The 17,189-nt window shown below is 34.6% G+C and overlaps 1 protein-coding gene across 2 annotated transcripts; it reads left to right on the forward strand.

Annotated features, from left to right (window-relative positions):
- The first annotated feature begins 1,371 nt into the window (after positions 1 to 1,371).
- On the forward strand, positions 1,372 to 14,622 carry LOC137929030 (serine-rich adhesin for platelets-like). Of its 2 annotated transcripts, XM_068772073.1 has the most exons (9): positions 1,372 to 1,671; positions 1,965 to 2,982; positions 4,702 to 5,484; positions 6,584 to 6,738; positions 7,490 to 7,627; positions 9,121 to 9,367; positions 10,313 to 10,626; positions 11,511 to 11,693; positions 13,596 to 14,620. In XM_068772073.1, exons 2-9 carry the CDS (start codon positions 2,130 to 2,132, stop codon positions 13,680 to 13,682), a joined length of 2,760 nt encoding a protein of 919 aa, XP_068628174.1. In that variant the 5' UTR covers positions 1,372 to 1,671; positions 1,965 to 2,129; the 3' UTR covers positions 13,683 to 14,620. The 2 variants fall into 2 exon arrangements, with proteins under 2 accessions (XP_068628174.1, XP_068628173.1); XM_068772072.1 differs by having other exon boundaries at positions 1,965 to 5,484; positions 13,596 to 14,622.
- The last annotated feature ends 2,567 nt before the right edge of the window (positions 14,623 to 17,189 follow it).

A 17,189-nucleotide genomic window follows, 5' to 3' on the forward strand; every position in this document is an offset into this window, starting at 1 on the left:
TATATAAAGCGCCATCTGCACCTTGCCTTCCCAAACATTCGGAGTTTTTAATAGCCAATAGAGCAACAGTGACCATCCGTCACAAAAAATAACCTATTAATTTTTTTAATAAAAAATACACTTTTAGCGACACCTGCATAAAACATTTGAAACAAACACATTCACTAACACTTTGGCTCTTAAATCTTATTGGATTCACGCATGATATTATCGCCAAATATAATACTTGTATTCTTGCACACCAAGAGGTAGTGTTGTATTTGTAAAGAATTTGCTAATTTCAAGTTTCAAAATAAGCCATAACGCAGTATTGTAACAGATTTCATTTAAAAATACTAATATGTAATAATAAATTATGAGAAGAGACAAAATATTGTCTGCGTTAGAATTATAAGAAACACGGTTATACTTTCAGAAGCCAAAAATGAATCTAATATGGTAGTTAAATGAATGAACCTATTAGCTTAAAACTTTTTGAGACGCATGAGAGAAACAAACGGAATAATCTGTCTGGGCTACTTGTATTTTAGAAGTGAAGAACGTTTTATTTTATTAATCTTATTCCTACTGTTAACTTTTAAAGACACGAAAATATATATTTAATTATTCTATATACTAATTTATTAAATTAGAGGCCTTCGTTAATTTTTTTCATACCCCTCCGCAGGTAAAATATGTAGGGATTCATTCAAAGTAACTTGAACAGGCATTATAACCATGCTTAAGATAAATATTACTCAAACATTCATATTATTATTTGTATTAAATGTATTCATATGGTTAATTATTGAAACATACAAAATAACCAAATTTGACTACTAGATTCAACATAACGTTCAACGTTCTTATTTAATATTGAATAGTGTTACCAGTATTTTTGAAACAAATTTTATTTAAAAAATAAATTAGCTAAAAATTATGTACATAACCATTAAAAAAATGAAAACTCGAAAAATTATCTATAATTATCGAAAAATAAGAATCTTCGCCAACACTTAAAAGTAAGAATCGTGGAGGACTTAGTTTTACGTATAATATTTATTTTTATATATTAGCAATACATATCAAAAATTTATTAAAAATGGAAAGGAAATTCTATTTATTCGTACTAACTTTTCACTTGTTTCAAATGTTTCAATATATGTGATCATTATCATACATATGTTTAAGTCTCATTATGTTCGTTTTTCAGCCAGATAAAATTCCAATTATTTTAACTTTTTGTTTTGTCTGCCGCCTCACAGTTTTTATTATTATAAAGTATTTTATTATATCAGAAAAATTATTATTCAAGTGTATTAATTCGGTATCTTATAGATGGCGCTGTATAGCTTGTTGTGCGGTCTTTCATTCGACATTCGACAAGTAAGATGGCGGCGATTAATGTGAAAGGCGAAACGTTGTCTTATTTGTACTTGTAAATAAAGAAACAGCTTTTTTCAAACATTTAAATAGTTTAACATTAGAAGGAAAAACGTTCTCAAAGTGTATACTATATTGTGAAGTACTATGTGTTATATATGACATGATATAAGTGGCTTTTTATTTCACAATAGACAAAACCCGTCGTAACGAACACTCGAAGAGTCGAGGCCATATTTATGATGTTATCTGTTGTGTGAGCGTCCTCAGAAACCACATTGATAAATGATTTTTAATGTCTAGGCAATGGTATGTTTCTTTTAGTAGAGTTTGACATTATTATACAATTTTGTTCTAAAGCAGTCCTTGTATTGTTCACACACATTGACGCTTTCATGTCGTAGCGGCGTATTATTTTTATTTCAATTCAGTGTTTGTACTATTGGTGTACTATACATTGATATTAAAATACTGTTAGATATAGCAGTAGCTAAAACATTTTGTTACGATTAGCTTTTAAAAAAAGTCCAGTAATTATTTCATAAGATATTTAATCATTTTCGTAATAATTTCATTCAAAAGATTTTTTCTTTTCTTTTCAGGAGTGTTTAATTTATACGAAGTTTATTTAAAACATGCCGACTAGGACTACAGTTTAATGATAACTGTTTTACTGTTAATGTCTAATACAAATTATGGATGACAGTGTGGAACTTAATTGACAAATTGCATACATTAACACTATACAAAACAAGACGGAGGTGGTAATGGATCCAGTAGGACCATGGTCAGCATATGCTTCTTACAATCGGCTAGCAGGGGTTCAGGCAGGTGCTGCAAGTGGAGATTTTCATCACCATCTAGCAAGTGGTGGTTCAGGACTTGGCAGCCAGTCTGTTCCATCGACAACAAGCCAATTATTGCTTCAGGCAGCTCACACAACAGCCTCACTAGCAGGGCAACTTGGTTCATCAACGGCTTCTCCTTTCAACCCTGGTGGATTTTTGTCTCCACCTACAGTGGGATATGATGCTGTGTTCTCGCCGCTGTTTCATCATGCAAGTCCTAAACCTGCGCACTACAGCTCGTCTCTTCAGGCACAACACCGGCAAGTGATTGCACAAGCACAAGCTGCAGTAGCATCAAAACAATCTTCTGTTGAAACTGAACTTTCTTCTTTAAGAGAAAATTATTCACACCAATCATTAGCACAAGGAACTTCATTTTTTGATCAGTCATCAACTCCAGCCAGTTCAACTGGATTAAGTTGGCAAGGAAATAATCAACTTCCAAGCCCATTTGGAATTCTACCTCACGAAAGTGTTGTGCCGTCATCACCGAGTCCAGCAACTACAAAAGCTTCAGCAGCATATGAAAATTTTAATGCACATTTTGCTGCTGCGCAAACTCTTAATAATCACCTTAATTCACAAATTTCTAGTGCTGGTAAACAAAGTAATAGGTCAGGTTCACCTGCAACAGCTAAGCAACCAGTGTCTTCAACATCATCATCAACCTTTTTTCAATCTCCTCCTGCATTTGGAAATCAGACTGATAACTCATACAGTGCAAGTAGTGCAAAAAGTGGTCAACTTTCAGCTCAGCAGGATTATGCCGGAAGTAAGTCATATTCAAGTTCTGCAAGCCCAGTTGCCCATTCCCAACAATCATGTATTGTGTCAACTCCATCAGTAACCTCCTCTCCTACACCTCCCAGTAAAGAGTTTCGTACAACTTCTAGTAATTCCACAAGGCCATCAGTTTCTATATACAATAATTCTCAATCACCTAAGAATACAAACAATGAAAAGTCATCAAGAGCAACTAATAACAATATTGCTAGTAGTTTTGTATCCCCAACATCTAAACCGCCTCAGGTTCAAACTAAGGCCCAAAGTAAAGTATATCCTGAAATAAATAATGAACAAAGAAAGATCTGTGATTCTAGTGAAAAGATACAACCACAGTCTTCCCCAATTAGTTATTCTATAATGGATGCTCCAGGAAGATTAAGTTACAGTAATAGTACTGGTTCATCATCTAAATCAAATAGAATGAATAGTTCTTCATATTCTTCTACACAAAGTTCTAGTTTTAGGCATTATCAAAGTGGAAATAACGTAGAATCTGATTATCATGTTCGTGCTAAAAGCAGTTCAAGCACAGACACGGGTTACTCAAGTAGTAGTTCACAAAATGGTCCCGAATGTGGTGTTGTTGTCGGAAGAAGACAAAGTCCATTACAGACTGCCCCCCAGACTTCTCCTTTAGGTCATGGATCTAGTCCTGCCTATCCAATGTACCATAGTCCTATGAATTCAATAAATTCGCCACAGCAGCATGGTGACCATTACACTAAGGCTAACAGTTCAGCTCCTCGATCTCCACTTGATGCATCTGTTTCAAGATCACCATCACAAAACAGTCAAGTAGCTTATCCATCTGTAATAACGAGAGCTTTAGGTATAGATCATGGCAAGACTTTTCATGAAAATAGATTTGAAAGAGGACAAAATCAAGCATCCAGTCAACCTTGTTGGGAGGCTGACCGCCAAATAAACAGGAAATACAATAGCAGTAGTAACACTAGTAATTTTAACAATTTAACTGAAAATAATACTCATAATGAAAAACCTGCCCAACAATCTCAGCCCTCATCTGATAGGTTAGTTAGTGATAAGCATCACTATTTTGATGGAAACAATGTAGCTTTACAAGATCTGTCTAGTTGTAGAGGAGACCCCATGAGTATTGTGAAAAATCTGCAAAATTTACAACAAAGTTGTCAGTTGCAAGATGTTAAATCAAATAAAAGTCAACCTGCAACCACAAATACCTCATCACTAGGTAAATCTTTACCAAGAAGGAAAAGTACTGAAAAGCCAGTTCCTCATGGCAACATAAATGAACTGTCTAATGTAGTGATGGCAGATTATTTAGCTAATAGGATTCCCCCTCCTGCTCATAGCTCAACCAGCAACCAGCAACAAAATGGTAGTTATTTTGATTTTGAAAGGTGGAATCTTCCACCGCCCCCGCCAAAGGTATTTCCTGGCACAACACCCTTTGGTTCTCAAGCACCCCTTCATGCAACCAATTTTGCTAATCAACACCAAGCCCTGGCCATGCAGCATGGACATGCATTAACCTATTTCCCACCTTTTCACCTAGGTCCTCATCCTGATTTCCAATCATCTGTGGAGTTAACACCCCTTTCGTCATTTAGTGAGACACCACCTTCGGCTTCCTCGTCATCGTTTTCTACACCAGAAACTCGTGAGGAGGAGCAGCCTAAGGTGGTAGTCCCTAATATAGAGGAAGAACTTGGTTTCCTTGCAGAACAACGAGCTAATACTGCATCATCGGTAGCACCCACTTCTCAGCAGCAGAATGTAAACAGTGCTTCCCAAGACACAAAAATAATGGAAAAAAAATTCAATGTTCCTGTCACGGGCCCCGGTTCAGGTTTCATGGCTTCTTATTTGAAATTTTTACAAGGGGAGCGCGATACATCTCCTCCACCGGCCGGCAGAGGCGCCAGAAAGTCGACTTGGTCTAGAGCTAACACTAACAGCAATACGAACAATACGAAAGTGTTTACGCCAAACGAACAAAATAAGAGTCAATGTGAATCAAATACTCCGCAACAAAGTGCGAACGGCGCGATGGCTACAACCAACGCCATAAACACGGGGATGTCTCTCAGTAACCCAGTGATGAATTCCTCGGCGAGTATGAGCACGTCTGGCTTGTTGGGTGCAAACCAAATACACGGCGCGCCGACGAACCTTCTCAGTGGACAAGGGAAGACCGAAATGGACGACCCGCGCTTTTACAATATGAACAAAGACAGAAAGAGAAAGTATGACGGCAGCGAGGAGAGCTACGACGCGGAAGAGGAGGCGAGGCGGCTGAACAAGCCGGTGCTGAACGTGCCCAGCACGCCGCTGAGCGACAAGGGCAAGAAGGGTCGGGCGACGATGAGCAAGGCCCCGCCGTCAGCCGTGGTGGCGCCTCAGCCGGCCGCGCCCAAGAAGCCACGAGCGCCTGCGCCGCCGCCCGTGGCCGCGCTGCAGGCGACGCCCCCGCAACAGTACTATTACCAACAGCAGCCCGAGGAAGGTGCGTTCAATTTACTAGATTTTCACTTGAGAAGAGCGCGATGGTGAAGAGCTAGCCCTGAAGCTTGTATGACAGGAGCAAGCTAGCTGCCGCTTGGGCAGGCTGCCGTGAAAACTTGTTACATTTTAACTGTGATATTGTAAATTTTTATTAGATGAAATCTATTATTAGTCACTGTAAATAACCTCTAAACAAATGTGATGTACCTATCTATTAGAGATTGATATTTTAGGGTTAGCCTGTAACAAGATTTCACTAAATTTGTTGTTAATGACACATTATTCGTGCCATTTAATTGTAAATTGTAGAAATTGTGACTCTTGTCATACTCGCTACTGAAGGGGTGCTACCATTAATAATTCCAAAATTATGGTATATTTTTTTATGGAAACAATACCAGTGGGTGTCTGTTGTACATATGAAATAATGTATTATATTTACAGTATTTGAATTTAGTTCGTACTTACAGTAATGTAATGCATATATTTTGCTGTTAGCTGAAAGTGATTTTATATTATAAGGAAAGAATTGCATAATACATTGACAGCTATAAGTTAGTGTGATAATGTATTAGAAGGCCATGCCCTGAACATAAGTTTTGTATTTCTATTTAATTGTTATTTGTTTATGCACAATTCTCAATATTTTATGTAAATACTTTTGTATTATAGGAGAAAACATAAAATAAACGCGAGTATATTACTGATAATGTGTTAACTATTTTTAGTTTGTAATTATTCCTGGTAGCACCCCTAACATCGCCAAAATAGGGATAACATGTGCAATTTAGTAATTTTTTCAAATGTTATTTACAATACAAATGTTGGAATGTTGTATATTCTATAATAATAATTCATTTTAAGACATGTGTACATGTTATCACGGTGATGATATGATCATCATTTGGCTTTCCTTATTCCCTACCTCTCCTGCCCGCTCATTTTTTACATATTGTTTTTTATATCGCCGAATAATCTTCATTTATTTTTTCCCTTGTCAATGTCACTAATAGAGAGAGGTAATTATTGTTTTATTACATATTATTTTCATTTCGTAATTTAAGATAAAATACGCTTAAAAATTTGTCGTGCTATTTTAGTGTCGACACATGGTGCAGCTTTGGGCTATTCAAATTATGCCGCCGGTGAGAACGAGGCAAATAGCAGAAAATTACATCACATAAAGGCTCACCAGCAAATACCAAGTGCTGGACCTATTGACAACACGAGGCCTGTCGAGGAGATGCCTTATCAGGTAATTTTAAATAATTTTATTGGGTATTAATAAATTTCATAATTATTATTGGTTATAAAATATTTTACATACCAATATTTCCTAAATTCCCCTTCTCTTGGAAATATAGTGTCATCAAAGCGCGACGTGCAACCCTCGTCCCCTCGTATCACCTCTTGCCGCACAAAGTCATTTCTCTTAAACTAATGCTTCCTACAGAGAGAACGTCTTTTTAGAACGGGTCGAACCTAACAGCCCGAACGGAGGCACCTAAATATGCCTCTAAAATTTGAGGTGGCCCCCAGAGCCTTACTTTTAGTGAAGTTGTAAATGCCAAACTGCTACATAGGCACATATAGATAATGTTACAACTGTTGAAAACATTTATGACACCAGAAAATTGATGATTTAAAAATATTTTTAATAAATTTGCTCACTTGTGGAATTATCTCAAAAACATTAGGCCAGCATAGTGAAATTACGTACTAACTATGAAAGTCAGTCGTGTATACAAATAGTGGTAAGATAACAAACAATAACTTTATTAAATTAAATACTCTATTTCTTTTTTGGGTTATATCTTTTTTTTAATAATTTTATTTAGTTACAAATGGTTTTTATAAATATTTAACATTCATTCATTAAGCATATGGACGTAAATATCCACCTAAAAAGAGCCTGTTAAATGTCCGATTATATAATTAACTGTAACAAAACATAGATATATTTGCAAAAATAACTTTTTTAAACTTGTTATAATATGAAATTACAGTCTGGTGAATTTGTGGCGATTAAAACTGATCTGAATGAGATGTGGCCCGCTATATGGCGAGTGGATGGTAAAACGCTATTACAGAAGTACGAGCCATTTGAAGAAAACGGTAAAGTGTTATATCGAAATATTTCCACGGTAAGTTATTTTTTCTGTTTTTCTTAATCTCTGTTAGGTCAAACACTCCCTGCTCGAGATACGCTAGCACATTCACACAGAGGGATATATTTTACCGCTCTGATCCGTCGTCTTTCAATATTGTTAACTACCACGTGACCTTGTGCCCTCTATTCTTCTTACACACGACTACAGTGTGTATAATGGAGAACAGAAGTTGCTTGATGCCTACCCAGAAATTAAAGTTGTTAATTCTGAATTACCAAGTACACATATGTACACATTTTAAGAACGTCTATCCTATTCTTACTCACGCACACGTCTTATGGTCCATGTCTCTGAAGCGTATACAAATGTAAATAATATAAATGATCTGATCATGTTGCCTTAGATATTTATGTAGGTCATTTGCTCTCATCTATATGTCTCTAGTATTAAAATCATAGGTCCCATGTTTTTTGGCCATAATTGGACCACTGCAAGGTTGTGTGTTTGTTTAATTTTAGCAATTCATTATTAATACCATCGATAATTTTATTTCCGTTATATAGCTATTAATTTTGAGGCCGAAATTAATACCTAACATTCTCATTGATGCTTGGACACTTCTTAATGGCGTACGTTAGTTATGAAAATATCAAAAAAATTATTAGATCTACTGATTTTTGAGCAATTATCTACTTACGTCGGTCAAGTCGGTGTACATATTTACTTCTAACATGCTTTTATTTGTAAACTCTTCGGTCTCAATCGGATGCCTTACACATTGTCTCCAACTATTCACTAGATTCAGATAATCATCATTTCAGATGAATCATATAAGACATCCAATAAAACCAGATGGAAGACATCTACATCCACTGTGTTTCAACAACCTTGTATGTCTACATTATAGTTGAATGTCCTATGATGCACTTGCCTGTCCATGGTCTTCTTTCCAGAACCTTAACTATGCAGTCCACCAGCGGTCATGTGTTCTGCACGCTGACCTGTGTGATGTGGCCTGTCCACTGGTGGCTTGACTTGTCAATCAGCTGGGCATTTTAGTTACTTTTTTTATCTACGGATCTACTCATTTCTGGCTTGATCTTATAGAGACATCCCTAGCATAGCCATGGCTGATTTAGCGACTGCGAGCATTCCAATGAGACCCCAATGATAGCTCAGATAATAAAGAGTGAATTAAAGTAGATTTTAAAGGGTTTGGTGGGTTTAGTTGAGAAGCATATTGTCTTATGAAAAGCCTTTCGCATACTCTTCATAAAGTTTCTATATATAACAGAGTAGTAGTCGTTACTACAACTACTAAACCACTGCTGCTAGCCATTTGCTGGGACTAATACCACTTCGGGACCTCCACAAAAGCATTTACCTAAGTGTAAATGTTTGTTGCACATATTTACTGATGGCTTGTGTTATCATATTACAGTACACATTTTGCTATCAATAATAACACAAATTACTGATGAAAATCATGCACTAGTTATTGCAGAACATATTTTTTCTTTTTCTAGTATGCAGCATGGAATCCAGAGAATAAAAAAATATACACTCAAGTTCCAGTGAAAGTGCGAACACAATCTCATTTGGAAACAATAGTTGAATTAGTTAGGAGTGAGCTCCCGCTTGACGACTGCAATTTCATAGAGAAGAGAATGCTAGAGACACAGATGTATCAAGAAAACTTCGAAGTGTATATACAGACATTGATATCACATGCATTAGATCCTAACTTTCTTACGGAAATCTTTCAAGAACAAGGTAAGTGTTTTAATGAAAGTATTTATACTACTTTAAAGATTTAATAATAATGATTGGAAATATACATGCTATTTACATTGATTAAATACTTTTTGATTTAATATTTTTAGCATGATACTAAAATTATAAATACGTTTTCGATATTAATAAATAGAATGCATAAAACAAGAGAATATACACAATGCTTAATTTCATAAATACAATATTTCTTATTGGTACCAACTTTGCTAGCATAATGAAAAAACAAAGGAATAAAACTACATAAAAAGCTATGTTAAGTATACAATGTATACAAACTATATTGTGATATGTGTGCAGATTTTTTCTGGAGTATATATTCCACAGACATTACCATCCATCTTGTTTTTACGATTAATACTTCAGTTTCTTTGCGCTGTGAGTTTCAGTTCCTTTACTGCTCTGAGAGTGAGCGTAGTCTGGCCTGACGCATACTTTGTAATGCCTTACTCTAAAATAACTAAACCATTTATATATATATATATATATATATATATATATTTTTTTTTTTTTTTTTTTAAATAACCGTGTCATGGGCTATTTACTGGCTACTTACTGTTTGTAAGTAAATAAAAGAGCCGACGCAGGACGTCGGCGTAGAGGAAAAAAGGTTTAGTAAGCATATTAAAACTTATTAATAAACCTGGCTAGCCTGCACCACTAGTTGGACTGACGATATAATAAGTTCGTGGTCATCGTGGTGATCTTTAGGCAGATCTATGCCTTGCAGTGGATATCTGTCGGTTGATATGCTGATGATCATTGTTTTACAAGGTATGGTACAGTAAATCTTATTTTTAAAATTTCACCACGAGAGCCCTATTAAGCTCTCTTTTTAGTTATAAGCTATTCTTAAATGTGATAAGAGACACTGCAGTATATTTGTATTCAATGATAATAGTATATTTTTTTGCTAAACTGTTTCAGATGAGTACTTCCTTTCGAACGTTAAAACCGTGGACGAGGTGACGGAGACGATGCGAAGCCGGGTGTCGTGCGGCGCTGCGGGAGCGGCGGGCGGCGGCAGCACTGCGGCGGGAGGGGGCGCGGCAGCAGCGGGCGGGGGTCGGGCGCTGGATGCGGCGGCGGCCACGTGGCCCGGCCTCAGCGTCGCGGCGGGCGCGGGCTCGTGTCGGGCGTGCGCGCGCCCCGCCATCGCGCGGCTACTGCTCTACGGGCAGCCATACAACCCAGCCACGCTCGAACCCGTGCAACCCGACGCCAGGCTAGCTTACGAAAAGGTACACAATGAATATCGATTTTTTTTACCAGTCTTTCACTGCCGCCCAAGTGACATTTGCAAATTCTCCGGATTTCGTGAAAACTAAGGTATTTATTTATATATTTAATTAAAAACTAAAAATAGTATTAATACCTGTTCAAGAAAAGTACTTTCCCAGAAGTCTTGCCTATTAAACTACATCTTATAAGTTCTTCATAAACAAATTCTGTATAAAGTTTTGAGTATACTTGTTGGCAACATGTCCGTACTTTCGTCCAACGGACTGCTTTACGTGAGCTATTTGTAAAAGAATAACTCTTACTTATACGGCTATCGATAACAAAGTCTGAAAGCTAGAATGAGGAAGCCTAGGGGTAGTGGTAACTGAATGACGGCGTACAATGCATTTGCGGTGGGTTTAACATCATATCGGTACACCATCATTCCTGAGCTTTGACTACCTCGCGCGCATAATGCACATTCTCAAACAGGCTAACGTAACATTTTAGTATTTGCATACTTGAAACTTTAATATTTCAGTACTAATTATTTAATTTGTGCTATTTGCGGAACTCATGTCAAAGCCCTTATTTTGGGTTTATGAATAATATAAACTTTAAACGTTAAATAATTTTTAAAGACGTATACTTGTTTTTTTTTTAAACATATGGTTCCGTCAACAGGTTTGTTAGTATAAATATCAATTTTTATTTTTTTGGCAATACGCCTTTACAGTTATATTTATTATTAAATGTTATTATATACTTAGTATGGAATATATTTTTTAGTTATCAAATTCCTTAAAAAAAGTAAACTATACCAAATCAAATGGTTCACATCAAATGTTGTTGTTATGATGGAATATTTTATAAAGAAGCAATAACAAAACTGTATATTTTTCAGGAGTTCCTTGTTTGTGGGACTTGTTGTGGCCGTGTGCAATTATATTCAAGGATATCTCATCAAAAGTACCTCATGTACGCCGAGTGCAGCAAACGTGTCGCGGACAAGCGGATGCAAAATCCCAGCAAAGACACTACCTTAATACTAAACGAATTGCTAGCTGATGAAGTGTGGTTGTCACAGGTAACAAGGTTTTCTCTTTGATTTCTCTAAACGACTAATATTCTTGTTATTAGAATTGTATGTGAAAGCTTGCATTTTTCTTGTTCATTACTCCCTATAGATTCATAGGTTCAAATGTTATGAACTATTGCCTATATTTACAATAAAAACGAATCTTGTGGTCCCCTTTTGAACTATTTATGCCATAAAAATAACTTGACTTGCAACCGCCCCAGTAAAACCGCTCGCGCACACTAAACAGTACCATCCCAGTTGGGAACCTAGGGTAGGTAACAATGATGGCTCCTGTATCTGTTACCAGACAATAGTGCGTCTTCCAGTCTGACAGCTTTAGAAGTAGTAATTTTTAAAGAGAATATGATCTCATAGTTTGTACTGATGGTACATACGCCATAACCTAAATATATTATAAAAGCCTGAGTAAACTGTATTACTTGCCATAGCGTGAACACTTTCCCAAATAAGTAATTGTGTAAACTATAAAAGCCATTTATATTGATACCCCAACTTTTTAAATTATAATGAGTATTGTCTTCATAAGAATGTGTTCATTCACCCGCTTTTGCACATAAATATATTTATTTAACACTTCAGAAACTCAATAAATATATATTTTTCGGACTTTTCGGATTAAAGATATATTTGGATCTTCAAGATAGAATTGTAAATTCTGACTCTAGGCAAATTTTAAAGTGATATTTTTTCACATTTGATGCACTCATTAAAATTATTATGTGATTTTACCTTAACAAAGATTGTAAATACAAACGTTATTCATTAATTTGTAATGAGTCAAATACATAGAGTTAATGCATTGCATTAGTTGCGACAACATATGGTCTAAACCTTATGCTAGTGCTAAATGAGACAAATATTACTCGTATCATCTACATTTCTTGCTATGCGTTACGATTTCTCTGTTTTGAAAGTCTATATAGACGCGAAAACTCCCCATACCAACTGTTTTTTTAATGGATCGATCGACTACATCCCCATGTATACTTAGCTGCGGTACCCCGGGGTTCTATACGATACTTTAAAACATATATGGGTTTTTCTAAATCTGGCTTTCCCAGCAATATATTTGCCATATAGCATATAAGTGAAAAAATGCTAGGAATGGCTTACTTTGTAAACTGGCAATAGATACTTTAAAGATACACTTTAGTAAAGACAACATTAAAATTTACAAGTAAATTAATCAAAATTGTGCAAATATTTAAAATTGGCAATACTTGTTAGACTGCTGCCTGCTTTTTATTTTTAATCTTTTTAGAAAACAAAAAATATTTGTACTTAGTACAAACACACTAATCAATGACATGATCAGAAACTTTAATATGACGATACTGATATCAGATTGGTTATTACCGAACTTTTTTTAAAAGTTTTAAACATCACATTCAAGCTACTACTACAATGACCAACTTTCTTTTTTGCTTCTACATTGTCACTTCCAATTCTCTTACTCCAATCAAGTTTTTTTTACCTAAACATCTCATTGTTAGGTAACTGCTTAGTTTTCTATACAAAAATTTTCGAACCTTTTACGTTCATACAAACATCATTAACGGCGAGCACTATCGCAAACACAGGGGATACAGCAAGATATCCATCGCGCACTGAACAAAAATACTTACCGTACCATGCGTTACGGCAACTATTTTGACGTAGAATATTAGTTTACTGTACTATACATTAAAAGCAACATTATTGAAAAGATCTCTGCCTATTTTCTAAATGTACAGGAATATAGATCAACCAGAACAACAAGCTGTTGTACTGGCGGACTGTCAAATAAGGCAAAACACTTGCCGTAAGGCAGCAAAAGTGTTAAAGATATGTTTTGAAATAACCTTTAGTTCAGCTTTATATGCTTAAATGATGTGTAACTTTTTTCAGTTATTCCGCGACGTTCGACACTCCTGGGCCGAGGCTGAGTCCTGGGATCGTAAAATGCGTCATGCAATGACGAGACAAATGATTTAACAGTAACACCTGTACAAGTGTGTAGTGCTAAAAACACACATAAGGACCATTTTTCATTTAATTTTTATACTTGTGACATATGTGCTGTATCTAATTATTTTGTATTTTATTACATGGTGAATAGCATTTAATTCATATTATATGGAAGATTACGAATTATAAAATATGATCATAAATATAATTGTTCAAGAACATCACATATTGTTAATTTTTTATTTCATTGTATACACATACAAAGTGATTGGCTGTTACAAAGTGTCGGCGCAACGGAAATGTTATGGTGCCATCTACCGAGAAGAGATCTGTTTACTTCTTCTAGTGATGATACTTCAATCGCTTTTTAGTATTTGTATTAGTTTATTATACTTAGCGCATTGGTATTTTTGTTCATAACACATTTATTTTTAAGCCATTACAATTTACTCATTCTCTAAGACCTTGAAACACGGTCTTCGAAATTCTGGGGAACAAATTTACAATTAAGTTAACAAACATCACAGCCCATATAACACAGTTTAGAGAATGTATGTGATCTTATAATCCTATTGCAGACCTTGATTCTGCTTGAATAAATTGGTTGGTTAAATTCACTTTGTTCTAATATTACATTTCTGATTTTTTTTTGTAAATAAAAGATATTTTTACCTTCTTTCTGAAATTTAAGTGCATATCGATATAATTACTGGATATCGCATCATAACACAGATTACCGCCCTTTTTTCAGACAAATACAGAGATTTTGTGTTGTCTTTTCTGTTTTCTAATTTGAATAATCATGAGAATCCTTAAAAAAACTTATTTAATGTTAAATATATTGATTGATCATAACTCTATTGCAATAATATGTAATCAAATTCGGGTTCAATAGCTTATATTTAAAAAGAAATCAAAAACTTCATCATCGATACTGCGACCTGCAACCAGCTGTTGCTTAAATGCTAATCACAGCTGAAAGAATAAAAAATAAAATTGAAATATTACCGCAATTGTTTTTATTTCCTTCTGATGTTTGTAGCAACGCTATTTATTTTATCTAAATATTATTAAAATCGTTTCTTTTATGATTTTTTTGATTCAGATTGCTAAAAAATTTAATATATCTAAATTATGAAATAGTACCTGAGCAATTAATATAACTCATCAGCTGTACAACAACAAAGTAAACTTTATATATCATTGTCACAATGTGGCTGATAAGCCTGGACTAAACCATTTTTTTTTTTCGATCGATTTATACATAAGATTAACATAAAGTAATGTAAAATTTTACAGCATCGTTATATTGTAGCCACAGTCCATAAGGTAGGCAAAAAATTATTTTAAGCCATTCTTATAACAAATTACCCAAAAGTAAGCAGAAAAGGTTTTTGTGATATGTAATTACTATGGTAAAAAGCATTAGATTCGTCACTTCACTTGGTAATTCAAGTTACGTAAAGTGAAAAGTTTGTTACTTGCAGTCTTGATTTAGATGTAAATTAAATTTATTGCCGACAAACAAGCAAAAACTAGTACATGATATGAGCTGTCCTATTACACTATTCATTGGGCTGAGTTTATATAGCGCTCTTTCAACCGCGTTTTTAAGCCAGTGAAAGAGACAAATGATTGGGGGGGCGTAAACTTCCACACTAAGTGATTGCACATACATGTTTTTTTTAAGTTTTCATTAAAAAAATATGTATTTAATTGTAATGATAGGAATGGAAAAGAAGCAAAAATCACAATTATTTTCTTGAAAATTGGTCGTTTCCTTGTCGTGGTTCAAGGCAAATTCGATTAAAACAAACACGAAAATCCTATTGTCCAGGATAAATTAAGATTATTTAAAAATTTAATCTATACGTTTTTCGTCACGTTTCATTGTTCCATAACAATTTTTCATCAATTCAAATTCTGTTATATTTGGGAGGAAGTAAAATATATGGTACATAAATTTTGTGCCCCCTGAGATATTGTTATCAATAAATCAAAACAGAAATTGTTTATAAACATCCATAGAAAATATCTTGAAAACAAAATTTTTATAGATAATGTAATCAGGTCTATAGAAATTATTTTGAACATTGCGAAAAATATAGGAAATAGTAAATCGCGCAAATATCACAACCCTTTTAGACGGATAACAGTCCTGTTGATTATTTACAATATGTACGGCACGAATAAAGGTCATATTAATTTAAAACTTCTTTCAATATAATATTTTAATAATCGTGGTGATGTATTTAATTTTACATATTACTATTGTTTAATAAATATTTGGTTTGACTACTAAAATAACTTCTGAAACATCAATTTGTGATAAGAAATAGACGTTATTGTTAGGCCAAAGAGATAAAATTATTAACTACATAATTTAATCATATTCCTGAAATGGGTCTTTCAATCTTGTTAATTTAAAATTGTTCACGACTTTAAATAGCTTAAGCTATAAGTTATAACCTAAATTTAAAATGTATAAATATCTGATTCTTTGGTATTAGTAAGTACACCGAAAAGATATTTAGTAGTTTATTTATTTAGTTAATTGCTTAAGGTTATGTACGTTGCTCAAACCATTTAGGTAACATACAAGGAAGTTATTAAGTAATGAATAAGTGTATCTTGTAAAAGCCGATAAACAAAGAGTATTTTATTTATTTTGTTCGGCGCTTCAAGAGTAAATATTATAAATTCAACCAATGCATATTATATGAAATTATATTAAATGGTAAATTTATTAAACTTTATTTAACAGACTCATTGATATTTTTTAAACCATTAGGCTCAGAGATTTGAAATTGGGTAGGTATATCCTTTTCACTTAGTAGAGGTCGGCTAAAAGGAGACTTAAGGAAATTCAAATCTCAAAGGGATCCGTTAAAATAAAGTGTAATTTCAAACTAGAGTTCTTATATAAAACTTGGCCAGAATGTTTTTTGCAATTACATAAAGGCTGTGCTGGACATGCGAAGGGGACTGCGGACAGCCGAGATCCTGTAAAGGTGGAAAGATCATTCCGATGGCGAAAGATAAATTTACGACAAAAACCGTGGTTGATTGTTTTGCAATTATTCTTTGTGGCTGATACGGGTGCAAATTAAATCACCGTTTACTTTATTGTGCCGTGTTTCCAAAAAAAATCATAATCGAAAACAGGTTAATAGCTGTAATTAATTATAAATGTAAAAGTACGATAAATTAACAACAGCATTTATACAATAAGGAATTTAGTAAAAACTATTTGAAATTGTATGACAACTAAGATTTTACCGACACTTTCCGACGACAATAATTCTTAAAGGTCTTGGAGGTAATGACAACACGAAGTCCAAAGTAGAAGTGTACGTTATGTGATGGACGTTATGCTACTAGACGGCTTAGGCTTTATGCAGCTTCTTCGATATTGAACTTGCGAAACAGGAGATCCGCTAAAAATTTTACATTGGTCGACACGAGCCTCTCTTGGCCGCCATTGCTTGAACGCGGCCGCCGGTGTCTTGACTGTTTGTTCGGTGCAAGCTTAGC

This window comes from Battus philenor, unplaced genomic scaffold (genome assembly GCF_028537555.1).
Source record: "Battus philenor isolate CCGP_79_NKW_IND1 unplaced genomic scaffold, ilBatPhil1.0.hap1 SCAF_4, whole genome shotgun sequence".
Classification (NCBI taxonomy): Eukaryota; Metazoa; Arthropoda; class Insecta; order Lepidoptera; family Papilionidae; genus Battus; species Battus philenor.